This window comes from Polyodon spathula, chromosome 18, assembly GCF_017654505.1.
Source record: "Polyodon spathula isolate WHYD16114869_AA chromosome 18, ASM1765450v1, whole genome shotgun sequence".
Taxonomy (NCBI): domain Eukaryota; kingdom Metazoa; phylum Chordata; class Actinopteri; order Acipenseriformes; family Polyodontidae; genus Polyodon; species Polyodon spathula.
In genome coordinates, this window is record NC_054551.1 from 18837290 (window position 1) to 18855233 (window position 17944).

The window sequence follows — 17944 nt, forward strand, 5'->3', positions numbered from 1 at the left end:
TGGTTTAAAAAACCAACCACCGGAGTTTTCATCATTTATCTGGTTGTAGCTGACACAATACTTTCATAAACATCACTTGTTATGCAATTCCAATCTCTGTAGGTCTGAAATGTGCAGTTCTGAAAGAAACATGGTATCGCAAACACGCAATTTCATTTTAAAGCACTAGATAAAAGAAAGTTCTCAGTTTGCTTGCCTCCCTTTCCAGGAAATCTGTTACGCTTGCACTTCTTGGCCCATTTCACCTCAGCTGTGTCTTCAGAGTCAAGCATCATTTGCCACATGACTGAGAACTACAGCACAAACATGTTGTGAAGTTATCCTTTTCTTTTTTATTTATTCAATCAGTGTTTAAATAAAAAGAAACAAAAAAATCACTTGAGTAACATAAAAAAAAAAAAAAAAAAGTTACATTATTTTAACGTTTCTTAGCACCAGTGAATTAAATACACAGCTTTCAGGCTACACAAACAAATCAGTATTTGGGGACAAAAAAACAACATTCGAACCCCCCAAAAAAGTTAGATATGTATTCATTCTGAACAATTAGTGTTAGGTAATAAGGTTCATCCCACACACTATCTGTAGTGGGTTAAATGAATCTACATATGCAAGGAGGACAGGGTCAAACTTTTGTATAAATACATGCATGATTTGAATTTTGTACCTATAAAACAGACAGTTCTTCTTATATGAGGTTATCAATACTGTCTGATTGCACCAAACATGACAACTGAACCATTACTTATAAAATCCTAATGTTTTAAGCAGTAGAATTAAAGCTTTTTAACCCATGCATTTATAAACTCACAAATCCACAGTCTGGCAGAGAAACAGGGCACGGATACAGGTATGTGGAGTGACACTTGTGAGTATCACAACGTCACTGCTTAAAAATTGTAAATATATGACTGACACTATTTCAAACAGCCTTTAGTGAAGTTCAAATAAAACCTCTCACAGTCACACTTAAAGTGCATGTTCCCCCAAAGAAACAGGGAAATCAACTGACTGGAGGGATTAAGCCACTACATTAAAACCATGTAAAATATATTTCAAAGGGTCCACTGGCTTCTTGAGTATTGGCAACACTGGCTTTGCTGACAGACATCTCAAAATAGACTTTCTATTAGTGATAGACAGCTCTCCAGAATTAGGAAACAAAAGTTCTCATGGCCAAGGTGTTTATAACTAAGCAAAAAATTGTTACTGAGATATGGTTGGAACAACAGGCTATTTTTTAACTGACACCCATAATCTTTATAATCAAATCATTAATGCATACTACCCAAAATGCAAAGCCAACATTTAAAAGCATGTGGAATCTTAAAGTGGTTGTTGCTATATATATATATATATATATATATATATATATATTCAGAAATCTTACCCATCATGCAATTCTGTTGACTATGTCGGTCTCAAATGTGCAAGAAACATTGTGTTGCGAGCATTTCATTTTAAAACATCTGCAACTACATTAGGCAGAAATTTTTTTTAAAAAAAGTTCTTAGTTTGTCTGGCTTACTTTCCAGGTAGTCTGTAACACTTCCCGGGTCAGCAGTGTCTTCGAGGTCAAGCACTTTACTGGCTATAAAGCATGTCAGTCATTAGGGGAAGAAGATGGTTGTTTACTAACAGGAAAGACCCTAAAGGCATGAGGACAATTTCAGTTTCCAGGAGAAATTACCATGAAAGTGCAGGATACTTAGAAAGCAAGGCCTGCAACAGATTTGTCTTTAACCAAATGTGGTTGCAGATATATTTTAAATGAAAATGCATGTTTGTTAAAACACCTTTCAAACTACACATTTCAGACACATTTACTCAAAGGATGTACATTGCCTGAAAATCTATGGAATTCATTCTGTTAACTACAATCACTTTAATATTGATATCGTCAAACTTTAAAACAAATGAGGCAGTGGAACAGGTAATGGATCACTTTCTAAAAGGCCATCTGGCAATGTCAGTTTCTGTGGGCTCACTGGTTGACAAGCTCCAGGATATGGAGGCTTTCGAGGTCAGAGAACGCTCACACACCCTCAGAACGTCTGTGCTGTGTGGGGACTCTGAAAAAACATAAGTGGACATTCCAGATTGGGGGAAAAATAAATAAAAATAATAATTTGGCACTTTTTATAAAATATTTTCTTTTGTGTGTACTTTCACCGTTTTAAAATAGTATGTTCATATGAGCGGCACTGTGTGTGAGGGAGGTACTACACTTATCATTTTACAAATAGAAATAATAACTATTGATCCTATGTGTATTTTTAATATAATTAAATGTTATTGGAGAACACTGCACTGATTATTAAGCACAGGTGATGTTTGTGCAGAGGGAGTAATTTCCAGTGTGGAGACGAAGGAACATTTGAATTTGACTGGTTTGCTGCCACACTGCAAATAAGCATATGGGACCAATAATTTCTTTCTTTATGGCTTGTTTGCCAATAGCTTCTGATAGATAACCTGTTATGTACATTATTTACTGCGTTTCAAGCCCAGCTTTGGTTAGAATATGAACAGCAGTAACATCAGATCTTACTGAATGGTCTGTATGTCTGATAGTCCCGCCACTTTGCCCAGCTTCAACATTATTGAACCACGGTCATTTATACCCATTGGCTCCAGTGAGAAGGTGCTGTTGTCAGAGGTGTAGACGCTGTCATTAAAAAGCAGGTGGGTTCTCAGGCATTTTCCATATATATTTTTGTAGTGAAAGTACAAGACACAGTGGATTATTAAAGTCCTCATACATCATGTCTTTGTTTCAGTGAGGGAGTTATGATTTTAGTTTTTTTTGTTGAATGTTAGTGTTGTGTATCTTTTTCCTGTCTCTTGTTTTAATTGAAAATTCGTCAGGTGTAGTACATGTTTTATAATGGGAGGGGTTTTCTTAAATTTCTCCATCTCCTTTTTGTTTACTCTTAGCGGATTCCTATTTTGTGATGAGGCTCCAGCCCTGGCGATGTTGTAAAATGTTTCAATGGTTGGAACATGTGATTGACCAATCAAAAAGCAGCATCTCTGCCTGTCATTTCTTATGTTTTACCATACCTTCCTGGGCTTTACAATGGAATGAGTTAGGAAGGCTGAAGGCACTACCTCTTCACACAGAGAGAACATACAGTAGAGGGGGTCCTAATGTATCAGGCTTAAATGTTTTAGAGAAAGGCCAGGCACCATCACATCCTAATATCTTCACTGGCAAAGCTGGACAGTAGCTTGTGTCTAATAGGGTCAGTCTTGGATTTAACCAGAGAGAAAATAAATATCAGTAGCTGTTTGCTTGATGATAACACACATAAATATTGTCACTCTTATATGCAAAACCATGTAAATAAACAAAACAGTCCTTGAAAAAAATAGCACAAAAGCTGAGGCTTATCTGATTCAGTTATGTTGGCTTAATTGCTGTAGAAATAAAATGCAGCTTAAATACAGGGTGATTTGAAAGTATGTTTACCACATCAATGCACCATATCATTGATTTGGTAAACTTATATATACACACACACACAGGTTGTAGTCAAAAGTTTCCATACCCCAATGGAAATTCATAATTTCTCAAAAACAAACAATTATAGGAAAAATGTTGCTTTTGTGGATAAGGAAAAAGTTACAAGAAATAGATGTCTACAATTATTTATTTCAGCAATTTTTTTTGCAAAACTCCAAAAATGTTAATTCAGAAGTATTCATACCCTGACAAGGAAATTTTAATTAATAGCTAGTTGAGGCACCTTTACCAATAATAACCTCTTTTAAACGATTAGGATATTTGTCAATGAGCTTTTGGCACAATTCTTTAGTGCTTTTTGACCATTCAACAGAACATTGTTCCAGTTCAGTCAAATTCTGAGTACTTTTCTTGTGCACAGCCTTCTTCAACTCATACCAAAGACTCTCAATCTGATTTAGAGCGAGATTGACTCTTCTTTAACCATTCTGAAATTCTTGGAAATCTTGTATCCTTCCCCAGCTTTACGACAATAAATAATTGTCTACCTAAGGTCTTCAGATCGCTCTTTACTTTTTCCGATATTGACTAATTTGTAATGACAGCAATCATCTTATGCCTAACATTTATATACGCTCTAAGAATGTTCACCTACAATCCAGCATTTTCTAGACTTTTCTAGAATTAGGTTCTGCATTATCATACTGAAATTTCTAGCACCTTGTAGACAATACTATCATAGCAAAGGGTATGATTACTTCTGAATTAGAATTTTTTGAGTTTTGCAAAAAAAATTGCTGAAATAAATAATTTTAGGCATCAATTTCTTGTAACTTTTTTTCCCTCATCCACAACAGCAAAACTTTTACTACAAAAGATTTTTCCAAAAATTCCTTGTTTGAGAAATTTCCATTGAGGTATGTACACTTTTGACTACAACTGTGTGTGTGTGTGTGTGTGTGTATATTATATATATATATATATATATATATATATATATATATATATACTGATGCACGATGAAAAGTAACAGTCAAAGTTTTACATCAATAGCTCATTGGGAACATACATAATGTTATTTACATTTTAAATAGTGAGCAGATAGGTTTGTTGATTGTTTGAGTAGTATTGTTCCTTGGGATAAGATACTGAGCGCAAGTCATGGCATTTTTATGAAATCACAGGTGCTCACTGTTTGGTATTTGAGTTGAGTTAAAATTGGTCAATTAAATTTAATTAATGCAAGAACACTGAAAGATATGACCACGTCGCACCTGAGTAATGAAGATGGCCTGGTTGCTATCGGCCTGTCTGTGAGAGAAGTTGCCTAGAGAATGAGATGTTCTGCGTCAACCATCATCAGACGAAACCAGCTCAGTGACGGACAGGCCACGTCCTGGAAGGCAGATGGTTACCACACCGGCCCAGGACCGTCACACCTGACCGATCGGGTCTATGCGTCAACACTGCCACGATTATGTTAATGCTCAGGGAGGTCATACCCGCTACTAACTTTGTAATGTTTTGTTTTTGACAGTGTGTCACATTTCATACTGAAAACTTATCAAGATTCTTTGATCTGTACTTGTGTTCACATTTTCTGTGATTGTTTGATATATATATATGTTTAAAATATTTTATTAAATCCATTAGACCCGAGTGTTGCGTTTCTTTTGTGCATCAGTATATATATATTACACACACACACACACACACACACACACACACAGTGGTTTGCAGAAGTATTCACCCCCCTGCAAAGTTTTCACATTTTGTTTGCACCTGAGCATATTCCACTACGCTTTCAAATTAGACTTTAAATGTAGAACCTAGAAAAACTACTCCACATTGATAAAGTTAAAAAATGCCTATAGAATATAAATAAGTAAGATTTACAGAGAAAAAAATTTAATATCAGCTGCATAAGTATTCAACCCCTTTGCTACTGGAGCCCTAAATCAGCTCAGGTTCAAATGATTTGTTTGAAAGGTCACAAAATTAGTGAAATGGTTTCAGCCTGTGTGTACTCAAAGTGGTATAACTCAAGCTGCAACTCACATAAAGGTCCAACAAAGCAACCATGAAGACGAAGGAGCTTTCAAAGCAAGTCAGGGATAAAGTGGTAGAGAGGCACAGAGCAGGAGAAGGGTACAAGAAAATTTCAAAAGGTGCTCTCAGCATAGTGAAGTCCATCATTAACTAGTGGAAGATGCATCATACCACCCAGATCAGGTCGCGCTCCGAAACTGAGCAGCCGGGCAAGCAGGAAACCGGTTCAGGATGTCACTGTGAAGCCAACAATAACCTTGAGAGATCTGTAATAAGCCAGTTCTTACATAAAGCTGGCCTGTATGGACAGGTGGCAAGAAAGAAACCATTACTCAAAAAGCCTCATCTTAAAGCACGTATGGAGTTTGCGGAAAAAAGCATGTAGATGATACTGCAGACATGTGGGAAAAGGTTTTGTGGTCAGACGAGACAAAGATTTAACTTTTCGGTCTAAATGCCAAGCGTTAGGTCTGGCGCAAGCCCAACACTGCACATCACCCAGTCAACACCATCCCAAGTATGGTGGTGGTGGCAGCATCATGTTATGGGGATGCTTCACTTCAGCAGGGACTGGGAAGCTTGTCAGGATAGAGAGGTGAATGGATGGCGCAAAGTACAGGCGAATCCTTGATGGAAAACCAGTTTGAATCAGCCAAGACACTGAAACTGGGGAGGAAATTCACATTTCAGCAGGATAATGACCCCAAGCACAAAGCCAAAGCCACAATGGAGCGGTTGGATAAACAGAGAATTAATGTTCTTGAATGGCCCAGTGAAAGTCCTGACATGAATTCAAATCGAAAAATTGTCGAGACTTAAAGATTGCAGTACTGACGATCCCCAACAAACTTATCAGAACTGGAGCAATTTTCCCGTAAAGAATGGGCAAAAATTTCACCATCCTACTGTGCAAAGCTAATAGAGACCTATCCAAAAAGACGCATAGCACTAATTGCTGCAAAAAGTGATTCTACCACGTACTGACTTAAGGGGCTGAATACTTATGCAACCAGTAAAAAATGTTTTACATTTTCTTTGCAAGTTTTGCTGACATTTAACTTCCTCCTCATATAACAGTGTTCAGTTTAACCACTACAGCTTTGAATAAAAAAAGTTTGTTTGAAAAACTATGCACACATTATTTGTAATTCAACAAAATGTGACATTATTGGTAGGGGGGGAATACTTCTTCAAACCACTGTATATACTGTAACAACAAATTCATCATGTTTTGTGAACTCTTTGCCTTCTTATTAAGTGCCTGTTATGTAAAGCTACAGAACACAATACAGTTTCAATAAACACGTTTAACGAAGGCTCCCACTCACAGCACAGCCTGATTTCATTAAAAGAAAACCCAGAGCATGTGATTAATTAATTAAAAAAATCCAAAGCACTTGTCAATTAGTGTTACACCTAAAGGGCGCATCGGGTGTACTGGACTCAACCTCGCTGCTATAAACCTTGAACCTGCAGTTCTCATGTGAACATCCCCCCATCATAAGCAGGGTTTTCCACTCTTGATATTGCAACTGTTTGTACTGTTCTGTAAGAAAGCCGCTCCCTTTCAGATGAGAGTGTCGTGGAAGCCTGTAACCTCCATAACAACATGCTGACTTGATGAGAAACCTTGCCGTTTACACTACATGTAACATTAACACAAAGTCTGTAAGTTTCGTGAGGTTCAAGAATAATTAAAAACAAATGAACATTAACGCAAGTCCACTGGCTGAAATGTTTGATCCTTTGTATAGATCCTCTTATTGGTTTTGGTTCAGGTGTGCTTTTACTTATTAAATTATGTAGGTTTCATGCAAAGCTAAGAAAATAGTACTTGAATGTACTACAGCTACACCTCTGTACTTTGCACAATTCCAAATCAGCCAATTTGATAAGAGAATCTCGAGTAGGTAGCAGCTTTTTTCTTCATTGTGTAAAAACATGGTTGACGGATGGCAATGGTTATTAGCAGCTCTGAATTTGAGCAATCCGGAGAAGAACGGGTGATCAGGGTTGGGAGAAGTGGTCTTAACAGCTGAGGTCGACTGAAAGAGAAGAATGAAAGAACCTTGTAGCATTTGATTTCATGTGCAATTCCTTTGGGGAGAAATGGGTCTGAATCTGTAGAACACAAACATCTCTGAATTACGAGCTGAGAAATGTACCCCAGAACAAGCAGTGTTAGAGAAAAAAGGGGAATACAAAACCAGGCTGCCTTAAAAAAAAAAAAACAGTTTTCCTTTCAATAGAAAAAACACAACCCACTGAAGTGGAAACGATTTGATGGAGCAACCGGGCCCTGGTTCAGTCCGGGCCCGTGGTGGAGACAGAAGGCTGCACGGTTTCATTGAAAGCGGCGGCCCCACTTTCCTCCTGCGAAGGAGACTCGTCCTCGTTCTGCCCCCGCGAGGTGACTGTGGTCTCGGGGGAGGCGCTGTGCGATACCTCCTGAGGGGCGCACCCCGGGTGGTTCTTGCGGAAGTGCTGGTTGAGGATTGCCTGGAAAGGGAAGCTCTTTCCACAGACGTGGCAGTGGAACGGCTTGTTGCCCGTGTGTTTGCGGATGTGGTACTCCAGCTGGTCTTTGCGGGTGTATTTCTTTCCACAGATACGGCACACAAAGGGAGTGATGCCCATGTGCAGGCGCATGTGCCGGTCCAGGCTGCCTTTCTGGTTGAAGGACTTGCAGCAGTAAATGCAGGTGAGACGCGGGTTGTAGCGGAACCAGCGGTCACCCACTTGCTCACGCAAATACTCCTCGTAGCCACCCATGTCGAAAACCGTTTGCTCTTCTCCCTGAATAAGAAAATTCACTAAATTACATAAATACCGTGATGTTTGTTCAGATGAAGGCAACAGATTGTGACGCAGACAAACTGTGTAGTACAATAAAACTAACAAGTATTAAATACAGAGTTGTCTCTTAGTGCTGTCAGCAGGATATGAAACAAACTGTAACCAATGCCGAAAGTGTCCAGATCTACAACAGCACTGAAGGTAGGTACTTAATTAATTACTTAATTATCTAAACCAGATGAACAACAAACAATAAGTGAACTTAAGAAATGTATACCTGTGACGTAAGCTGCCTCTGGTCATCCACCCTGACAGGTGATTCACTCTTTGCTCTTTGCCGCTCAGCCATCACCACAACACTGCCTGTAGGGCTGAACCTACTCAGGGGGGAAATAGACACCAACTGAAACACACCTTCATTATCCAACTCCTTTACCACTCCAGAACACTGTATACAATCTCCAAGATCCTGACCCAGGCAGAGGCAGGCTTAAAGAACAACATACTGAATGCACAATGTAACCCTACTGTAGGCTCAGCACATAAACCAGGACCAGAGGACACTGCTGGAAATGAAGTGGAACAGACTTAGGACAGAGAGTAGGGGGCACTTCTTCAGAGAGGGTAATGGGTTACCTAGTCACGTTGTCGATGCTCAATCACTGACACTGGAAAGAATCAGCTACTAGGAACTGGACGAGCACAGATGGACTAAATGGCCTCTAGTTCTCAACAACGTAGGACAACGGTTAACATGTTCCCCACTCCCGAGCTGCCAATCCTGCCAATTTACCTGAACCCTATTCCAGAATAGTACTAAACCAGGCCTGCTTCAATATTAAAATGGGCATACAGAGAAGCCCGGCTTACAACAGCTGTTCAAGGGGCTGTATAAGTATGGGGTTTATATACCGAACAGATCATTTAAATTAAAGTAGCTCTTGAAGCAGAATGGAACATCAATGTACTGTATGTTCTAATACTAGCAAAATGCTGCTTTCCTAAGGGGCCAGGTGGCAGACTTGGGCTCAATTGCAATTGTAATTATTTGCCATGTAATTGTAATTTTAGCAAACAATTAAGCTGTAAGGCAGTGGAACCTATGGTGGGCCTTGGGTTTTAATTTCGGTTTTAAATTAGGTAACAAAAGAAATTGACATTGGCATTTTGTAATATGGACAGGTCAAAAATGAAAATGTTTAAATCAATTGCCCATACCGATCAATTTCACTGAAACTGCTGGATGGCTGGGACCCCTTGGCCCCCGAGCTCTCCTGCGCCAGTGAGCTGTGGCCTGTGGTATCAATCATCATGGCGGTCACTTCCTCAGCGCTGCTCCCCTCCTCCCCCGAAGCCTGCGTCTCGGCACCCATCCACTCCTCCATCCTCTCTGTCTTAATGCGCAGCCCGTCCACCACGCGCACATCGTCATCCATGCCCCCGCTGCGCCCGCTCGCCCGGTCTAACTCCAGCCCTGTCTCTACATACCACTGTCCTGCCCGATTGATCCTCAGGATGGGCTCCTTGCCATTGCCCTCAGAGTTGTGCTCAATGATCTGGGGACTCATGGACTCCTCTGGGGGGCTCACCCCACCTGCTCGCCGACCTCCCCTCGGGCTGCTGTGCCGGGGGCTGAGGGAGCGGGTTTTGTCGCTCCTCCCCCCCTCTGGGGTCCTTTCCTGATGCTTACCCCTGCTACCCTGGTTGAGCTCGGCCTCCACGTCTGCCACACTGATCTTGAAGTGAATATTCTCCAGGATCTGGGTGCACTTGTCGATGATGTGCTGCATCTGCAGGAAGCTGGCAGCCGTCAGGTAGCTAATAATGTCGGCCAGCTGGAGACATAGCCGGCCTGTATAGCAGAAGGAGAGAAGCTGCTCGAAGACAGAGGGGTTGCGGATGACAGAGATGGAGACTGTGCTCATCTCTCCGAGGGACATGTGGTCGCGGAAGTAGGGAGAGCTGGCTGCCAGCACCACCTTGTGGGCACGGAAGCTCTGACCCTGCACATTGACGATGATGTCACACAGGCGGCCCTGCATGCGCAGTTGGTTCAGGTGGGACAGCACAGAGTTGCTGAAGTCAGGGATTTCCAATTGGATGCTGCCAGCTCGCTCCATAGTAGATATCTGCTGGAAAGACAAAAGGATGCGATTTGTATTTTCAGTGTAGGAGAACTAAGAGATGAGAAATAACCCAACAGGGCTTCTGATTTTTGGTACTTTACTCCAGATTTTCTACTCTTCTTTAAGAATGCAATTGATACCTATTAATCCATTCGTGTACCTCAATCACAACTGAGAACCGTCTTAACAGTAAAATTGATATAATTAACTTTTTTTTCTGTGAATCAACTAAAATGGCTTTTAAACCGGCTAAGCCTTCATTTTTCATTTACAAGCAGCACTTACAAACGAGATTGCAACATGTTAATAAGTGACTAACCTTTATTAAAACTACTATGAAAAATAAAGTATTTTATGCCGGACACACTATTACAATTGATATGCGTGACTATTTACATAAAGATGAGTCGCTTCTGCTTTTAAATGAGAAAGTAAAACTTGTGATTTAAAAGCCTGTAAATTAAATACATTTTACTATTAACACGTTTCTCAGTTGTGACTGAGAAAAACTAAAGGTTGAACAGATATTAATTTAATTTTTAAAGGAGAGTAAAAAAGTCGGGGTAAAGTACCGAAAATCAGAAGCTTAAGTGCACCAAGGGAAGTTGAAAGGTCATCGAAATTGTCGCTCTCTATTTTCACACACATTCTCACCAGTTACAATACAAAGCAATTTTTATGCATGCAGATTTTCTTTATCACACAAACGAATTGCCAGAACTTAGTCCACTTGAGCTGGAATAACACATATGTGAACAAATACAGATGCATTTAAACATTTAATTACTGTACTGCCCTTGATTTTGGGCACAAAACTTTGTCTCTTGTAAGTCAACTGCAGTTCTTCATTGAAAAGGACTTGTTGAAACACCTACAATTTATTTTTTTGTTTGTAATTGCCTCAAATGTAATATTTTGGAATGTGTTTGTAATTAAATTGAATTGGAAACAATGAGACTTTGTAAAGTTAAATAACGCAGGTCAAAGATATATTAACTACATTTTGTAAGCTGCTCTTGGATTGTACGGCTCTCTCAAGCAAAATCTCCCATCAAAACAATCTTACAGTAAATCAACAGCAAATTTAGATTTGTGGTAAATCGAAATGCTTGTTCATCACGGTGCCAGATCACTTGGTTTTTAAGCAAGTGTAGTTAGTGAAAAAAGGGCAAGGTTTCAACCAAACTACAGTAAATGAAGATTTTGGTTATGAAGATTCATAAACGCTATTTATGAATAATTTAATAATAGCATCATGTCTATTTATTTATTAAAGTCTGTGAATGCATTTATACATCCACTTGCCTGAGGATATTTGTCTTTTCTCTAAATGTGGCGAGCATCCTCTTCAGAAGTACACTTTATTATCCAATTGTGACACAGTTAAGTGTGACCCAAGCACTTCAGATTTAGGGGAAATGTGAACCCATTTAAAACAACTATATGCTTAGCTTTTTTTAAACAGATGCCAATATTTCTGAGTCATCCCTAGTAGGAAAAAAAAAAACAAATTAAAGTTATGGCTTAAACACATACTTATTTGTGACTTTGAAAAGATTTGCTCCTTGGTTTAATGATACAACACGTATGCATAAACTTATGTGTCGCAAATTAGAACGCAGATGGAGATAGACTGGACTTCAGATACATTATCAAAGCTGGAAAGATAGTATTTTAACATATAGAACATCACTGTCTTTAGCTCGATCAGTTTATGTCGCCGATCCTACTGACAAAAATAGGAACAATAAAAGATTTCATTTTCAGTCAATAGCAAGATTGACAAATCCGCAGGCAGAGTGCATTACATAGAATATTCCTCCAGTAAGCTGTGACGAGTTTATGAATCACTTCAATAAAAAAAAAGTGACCGACATTAGGAATCAGTTGAGCAACTACATACCACATCGAGATAAGTTGACTGATATAAACAATGATAAAAATACTCTTGGTCCATCTGAACCCAACCAAACTTTACAGCACTTTTGCTTGACAAGTGAACAAGAGCTGGATGGCATAATTAAAAAGACAAAACCCACAACATGTGCATTAGATCCCATTCCTACTACAATTGAGAAAAGTATATCCAAAAATAAATAACACAGTTTTAAATATTAACAGCTCACTCTCATCAGGTATTGTTCCAAATTCTTTGAAGACTGCTGTAGTAAAACCCCTGCTCAAGAAGCCTATCCTCGATCCCAATGTGCTTAATAGCTGCAGGCCTATTTCTAATCTCCCTTTTTTGTCCAAAGTGTTAGAAAGAGTAGTGGCTGAACAATTAAATAGATTTCTTGCTGCACAGAGCATTTCTGAGAAATTTCAGTCAGGTTTCAGGCCTAATCATAGCACAGAGAAGGCACTGATTCGAGTGGGAAATGGTATGTTGTTGACCTCTGACATGGGCTCGCCTTCAGTACTTGTTCTACTGGATCTAAGTGCTGCTTTGAACATTTAGTGGGATTGTCAGGTACTGTCTTGTCCTGGCTCAGATCCCATCTCTCTAATAGGTTTCAGTTTGTTAAAGTCGAGGAGGAGACCTCTTTTATGTCAATGGTTACGTGTGGGGTTCCTCAGGGTTCAATTCTTGGCCCAATTCTGTTCTCTCAATATATGTTACCTTTGGGAAATATAATTTGTAGACAAAGAGTTCATTTTCATTGCTATGTTGATGACACTCAGCTTTACCTGTCTCTCAAACAGGGTGATGTATCTGCTGATAATATTTTGAATACCTGCCTTGCTGACATTAAACATTGGGTGTTTAAAAACTTTTTAATGCTAAACTCAGACAAAACAGAATTGATGATAATGAGACCTCAGACGCAATACAAGAACATTGATTCATCTGATTTTCTACTTGCCAGTCTCTGTACAGATTTTAGAGCAGAGATTAAAAAAACCTAGGTGTCATTTTTGATCCAGACCTCTCGGCTGCAACTTGTACAGAATGCTACTGCAAGAATTTTAACCGGGAGTAAGAAACGAGATCATATCATCCCTGTGCTGGCATCCTTGCATTGGCTCCCTGTTCTTTTAGGATAGACTTTAAGGTGCTATTATTAACCTATAAGTCTCTAAATGGCTTAGCTCCACCCCATTTAAAGGATCTTTTAAAACCATACGTTCCTAATTGTCTACTTCGATCACAGGATGCCAAGCTACTTTCCATACCAAGCATTCAGAAACAAAACTCAGGTGGTAGATGCTTCAGCTACATTGCACCGAAATTATGGAACGATTTGCCTAGTACTATAAAGAAAGCTCTTTCTGTCGATGCTTTTAAATCTTGTTTAAAAACACACTTGTATAGCTTGGCTTACGCAAGTTTTTAAAGTGATATTCTCTCACTTCTGCATTCTTATTTTTTTTATTTATTTACTATGTGTATTTTATTGCTGAGATATTGATATATATTATATATATATATATATATATATATATATATATATATATATATATATATATATATATATATATATATTATATTATATTTCTATGTGTTTTATTATTCTGATTACACTATGTAACACAATTTTTGTTCCTGGGTAGTAAGTGTTATTTCCTAATTGCTTATGCCTCAAAAGTATAGAAAATGGCTATTATTCCCCACAAATTTTGCTTTTGTGACCAGGACAGTGATATTTTGAAATTTACCTATTTCCAATGAGAAAACGGGCGAATTTGTGTTTTTTCGTTCACATAAAGTCAGAAAAAAACAACATATGAATCCAAATTAACATGTATTTATACTAAATACAAAAATGACTACAAAAGATTTAGAAGTGAGTAGTTTTTCGGGATTTACAATTATACTGTAAATCACTTTCACGAATCAGCCCTCAAATGTAGTCTCCCATCATGTTCTCGTTATACTGTCCTTGGTAGCGGCGTTCAAAGTCCAGTATATCCTGGTGGAAGCGCTTGCCTTGCTCCTCCGAGTACGCTCCCATGTTCTCCTTGAATTTATCAAGATGAGTATCAAGGATATGGACTTTGAGGGACATCCTATAGCCCATTGTGCCGTAGTTCTTCACCAGAGTATCAACCAGCTCCACACAGTTTTCGGCCTTGTGATTGCCCAGGAAGCCCCGAACCACTGCGACAAAGCTGTTCCAAGCCGCTTTCTCCTTACTAGCGAGCTTCTTGGGGAATTCATTACACTCCAGGATCTTCTTTATCTGTGGTCAGACGAAGACACCGGCTTTGACCTTTGCCTCTGACAGCTTAGGGAAGAAGTCTTGAAGGTACTTGAAGGCTGCCGTCTCCTTATCTAGAGCTCTGACAAATTGTTTCATAAGGCCCAATTTGATGTGCAGTGGTGGTATCAGCACCTTCCGGGGGTCCACCAGTGGCTCCCCACTTGACGTTGTTCCTGCCCACAGAGAATTCGGTCCGCTGTGGCCAGTCCCGCCTGTGGTAGTCCGCCTTGGTGTCCCTGCTGTCCCAAAGGCAAAGATAGCAGGGAAACTCGGTAAAACCGCCATGGAGACCCATCAGGAATGCCACCATTGCAGCCTCTTGATGCCATCTCAGAAAAATGCAGATACGTATCCACTTATGCAGCTGGAACTAAACTGAACTGGTGGGCTTAAGGCCCCTGTATTTATACTACTATTTACATTAATGGAAAGTTCTAGAAAGTTCTAGAAGTTACTCCAAGTTTACTCGGCACTGAATCTATCTGGAATGTTCTGGAAAATAGGTACATTTCAAAATATCACTGTCCTGGTCACAAAAGCAAAGTTTGTGGGGAATAATAGCCATTTTCTATACTTTTGAGGCATAAGCAATTAGGAAATAACACTTACTACCCAGGAACCAAAAAAAAAAAAAAAATTGTTACACAGTGTTATATATATATGTGTGTGTGTGTGTGTGTGTGTGTTTTATTTGCTGATTATATATAATTGTATGTGTTTTTAGTCATGTAAAGCGCTTTGTGGCGACCCCCAGTAAAAACACTATACAAAAATAAAGACTGTGATTGATTGAATGTAAAAAAAAAATCCCGAAAAGCATGAGAAGATACGGTCTCTGTTTACAGTATCATCTCTTTATTCACTAAGCCCTCCTACTGATGCATGTCATTGCAGAGCAATGCCAATATAGATGGCTGGAAGACATACTGTCAATCAGGGTTCATGAGTGGAGGCTTGTGTTCAAACAGCTCAACACACCTATGTTAACCTAGTACCTGGAAATCAGACTATATATGAGACTAAACTGAACCAACGTACACTATAATTCAATTGTGGGACAAATGTAATCAGAATTTTTTTTTTTCTTTCAGTTTTACAAGCCCACAATCTTAACTGGGTTCCAAGGAGTCCCATTTCAAACGGGTCTCTGTTGCAAATGGAATACAAACAGGGCAGATTTCAGACCCAATGGAATAGAACAGGTTCAGTGTAAAACCTGAAATGTCTCAAACTGCTATGTAATGGGATGGGAATCATATTACCATGTTTGACCAGCAGAAATACTAAAATAAACTAGTACACATGTCAAAGCAATGCACCCGTTTCTTTAAGTTTGTTTCTCTATCAGTACAAAATGTGCCGAGATCAATCTTGGCAAGTAGTACTTCCAATTATCTATCCACAATCAAACACGTTATCACAGCAAATATTTTTGTATTTCATATCACTGTCATATGAGTAACAGCGGGACTCATGCATGCTGTTTGTGAAACTGAGCTTTATTTAAATACCGCAAAAGTTTAAGTCTTACCTTTGATCCAGTTCTGTCAACCTTAATGCTTGGGCACAACAAATCAGTTTCTAACACATGGAATAAACTGCTGTTCTTGCAACCTACTCAAACACTTACAAACTTCTTCAACACAAATCTTGACTAGCTTTCAGTCTATAATAATTACCCCCCCCCCCCTTCCCCAGTTGCCGTCGTTCCTTTCCCCCGATCACTAGAAATACTCCAGTCCGGTGATTAGCTAGGGCCTGCAAGTTCCCCTGATCTGGCAAACGCTGGGGAGGGGGTCGGTATTTCGCATGCACAAATAAAATGCATGAAATTGGCCGTATAGGCCTAAACGTTACGTTTAACTACAATCATAAATATATGTGCATATTAAAATGAATGTACATAACTGAATATTTCAGATATTCAAAATAAATATATCCCCCAGCCTTCCCTTTTTGCTGCTCATATTCTTCCATTAAACGAGGCGGGGCATGGCAACATGACATTCAACGGTATGGGTAATGATGTTCATTTCTGGACACCGAACCCTGAATATACAGCTTAGCTGGCAGACTTGAACTTCAAGTCCCACAACGCAATGCTCAGTACCAGCACTACAGAATTAGGGGAGTTGTAGTGGATTGTTATTTAAATGGCAAGACTGCGAACGTCTGCAAAATCTACTGAGTGAATTTTGATTCTTAATTCTAAACATTCTGGAAAGCTTTAGGCTATTGTACTTCTGTTTTAAATAGGGATAAAACAATAGTGACGTTTTAACATTTTAAGAAAACGTTAACATTCCACTTATACAACCATTATTAGGGTGCTAAAAGGGATTTTATTCAACATTTTCAAATTTGCATTTGACTAAGTAATATTAAACTATTTACAACGCAGTTTACATTATGTTAAGTAATTCTCTAAAAGAAAGCTCTTAAAATGGTTTGGCAAACGTTTTATAGAAGTTCAGTAATTAATTTTAGTCGAAACTTTGTCAAAGAATTGTAGTTATTATTTTAAGTTTTACTAAATATCTGAAATAGCATATTTTAGTTAATTGATATACGGGCATTTGAAATTAATTTCCAAATATCTGCAATTAACGTAGTCATATTTAGAATGTAATGCCATTTTGACTCAAATTTTCTTAGCAAGTTTCTTCAAGCCTCAGGATATTCTCTAGAAAACGCTATTTGACGTCAGGGATATGCATCCATTAGCCGGGGACATAAGCATCAAAAACCGATAGCCTACGCTGCTTGTTCAGGAAATTTAAGAGCACCATGGGGCTAATTTGATCAACCTGTAGAGTGCCACAGCTGGATATTTTAATTATTTTTATCACACTGGGGATACCACGGATGTTAAGGGGCAGTACAGGATACCCAGGGGAATAGGTGGTTGTTAAATCCAGGTTCACTCCCTGTGCTGTAAATTGTTCATAGAACCAAAAACTCAATCTGAGGGGGTGAACATATAACCATACCCCAGTGTCCTTCAGGAGGCACATGCCTCATTCATGTGTGCTTGTAACGGTCCGTGTACGATTAACTGTTGTTAGGGGTTATGTTTCTTATGGTGAGATGAGATGCGATTAAGAGCTAACTAAGTAAGAGCGGACGAGCCCGGTGGTGTTATTTTGTGGTACGCGTTAAAACGTGCTACATGTTGTAAACATATGCGCCTTGCCCACTCATGTTCAGTTTTAATATATATATATATATATATATATATATATATACAATTTTGCAAATGACTTTAACAAAATGAACAACAAATTGGGTTATCTAAAATTGTAAAC

General features: G+C 38.9%; 1 protein-coding gene across 1 annotated transcript; it reads right to left on the bottom strand.

The window, feature by feature from the left end:
- Positions 1 to 6655: 6655 nt before the first annotated feature.
- LOC121330609 (zinc finger and BTB domain-containing protein 37-like) lies at positions 6656 to 16616 on the bottom strand. The gene is made up of 4 exons (XM_041277246.1): positions 16171 to 16616; positions 9530 to 10440; positions 8589 to 8688; positions 6656 to 8311 (listed from the first exon to the last, which is right to left on the bottom strand). Exons 2-4 carry the CDS (start codon positions 10429 to 10431, stop codon positions 7820 to 7822), a joined length of 1494 nt encoding a protein of 497 aa, XP_041133180.1. The 5' UTR covers positions 10432 to 10440; positions 16171 to 16616; the 3' UTR covers positions 6656 to 7819.
- Between the last annotated feature and the right edge of the window lie 1328 nt (positions 16617 to 17944).

Bases quoted from the DNA above. Each gene is read 5' to 3' on its own strand.
- LOC121330609 (XM_041277246.1), bottom strand. From the start codon at position 10,431: ATGGAGCGAGCTGGCAGCATCCAATTGGAAATCCCTGACTTCAGCAAC. The intron at 8,689-9,529 runs GTATGGGCAATT...CCCCCTGAGTAG, and splicing joins AGTTTCAGTGAAATTGATCG to GTTCAGCCCTACAGGCAGTG. The intron at 8,312-8,588 runs GTATACATTTCT...TTTCTTATTCAG, and splicing joins AGAGGCAGCTTACGTCACAG to GGAGAAGAGCAAACGGTTTT.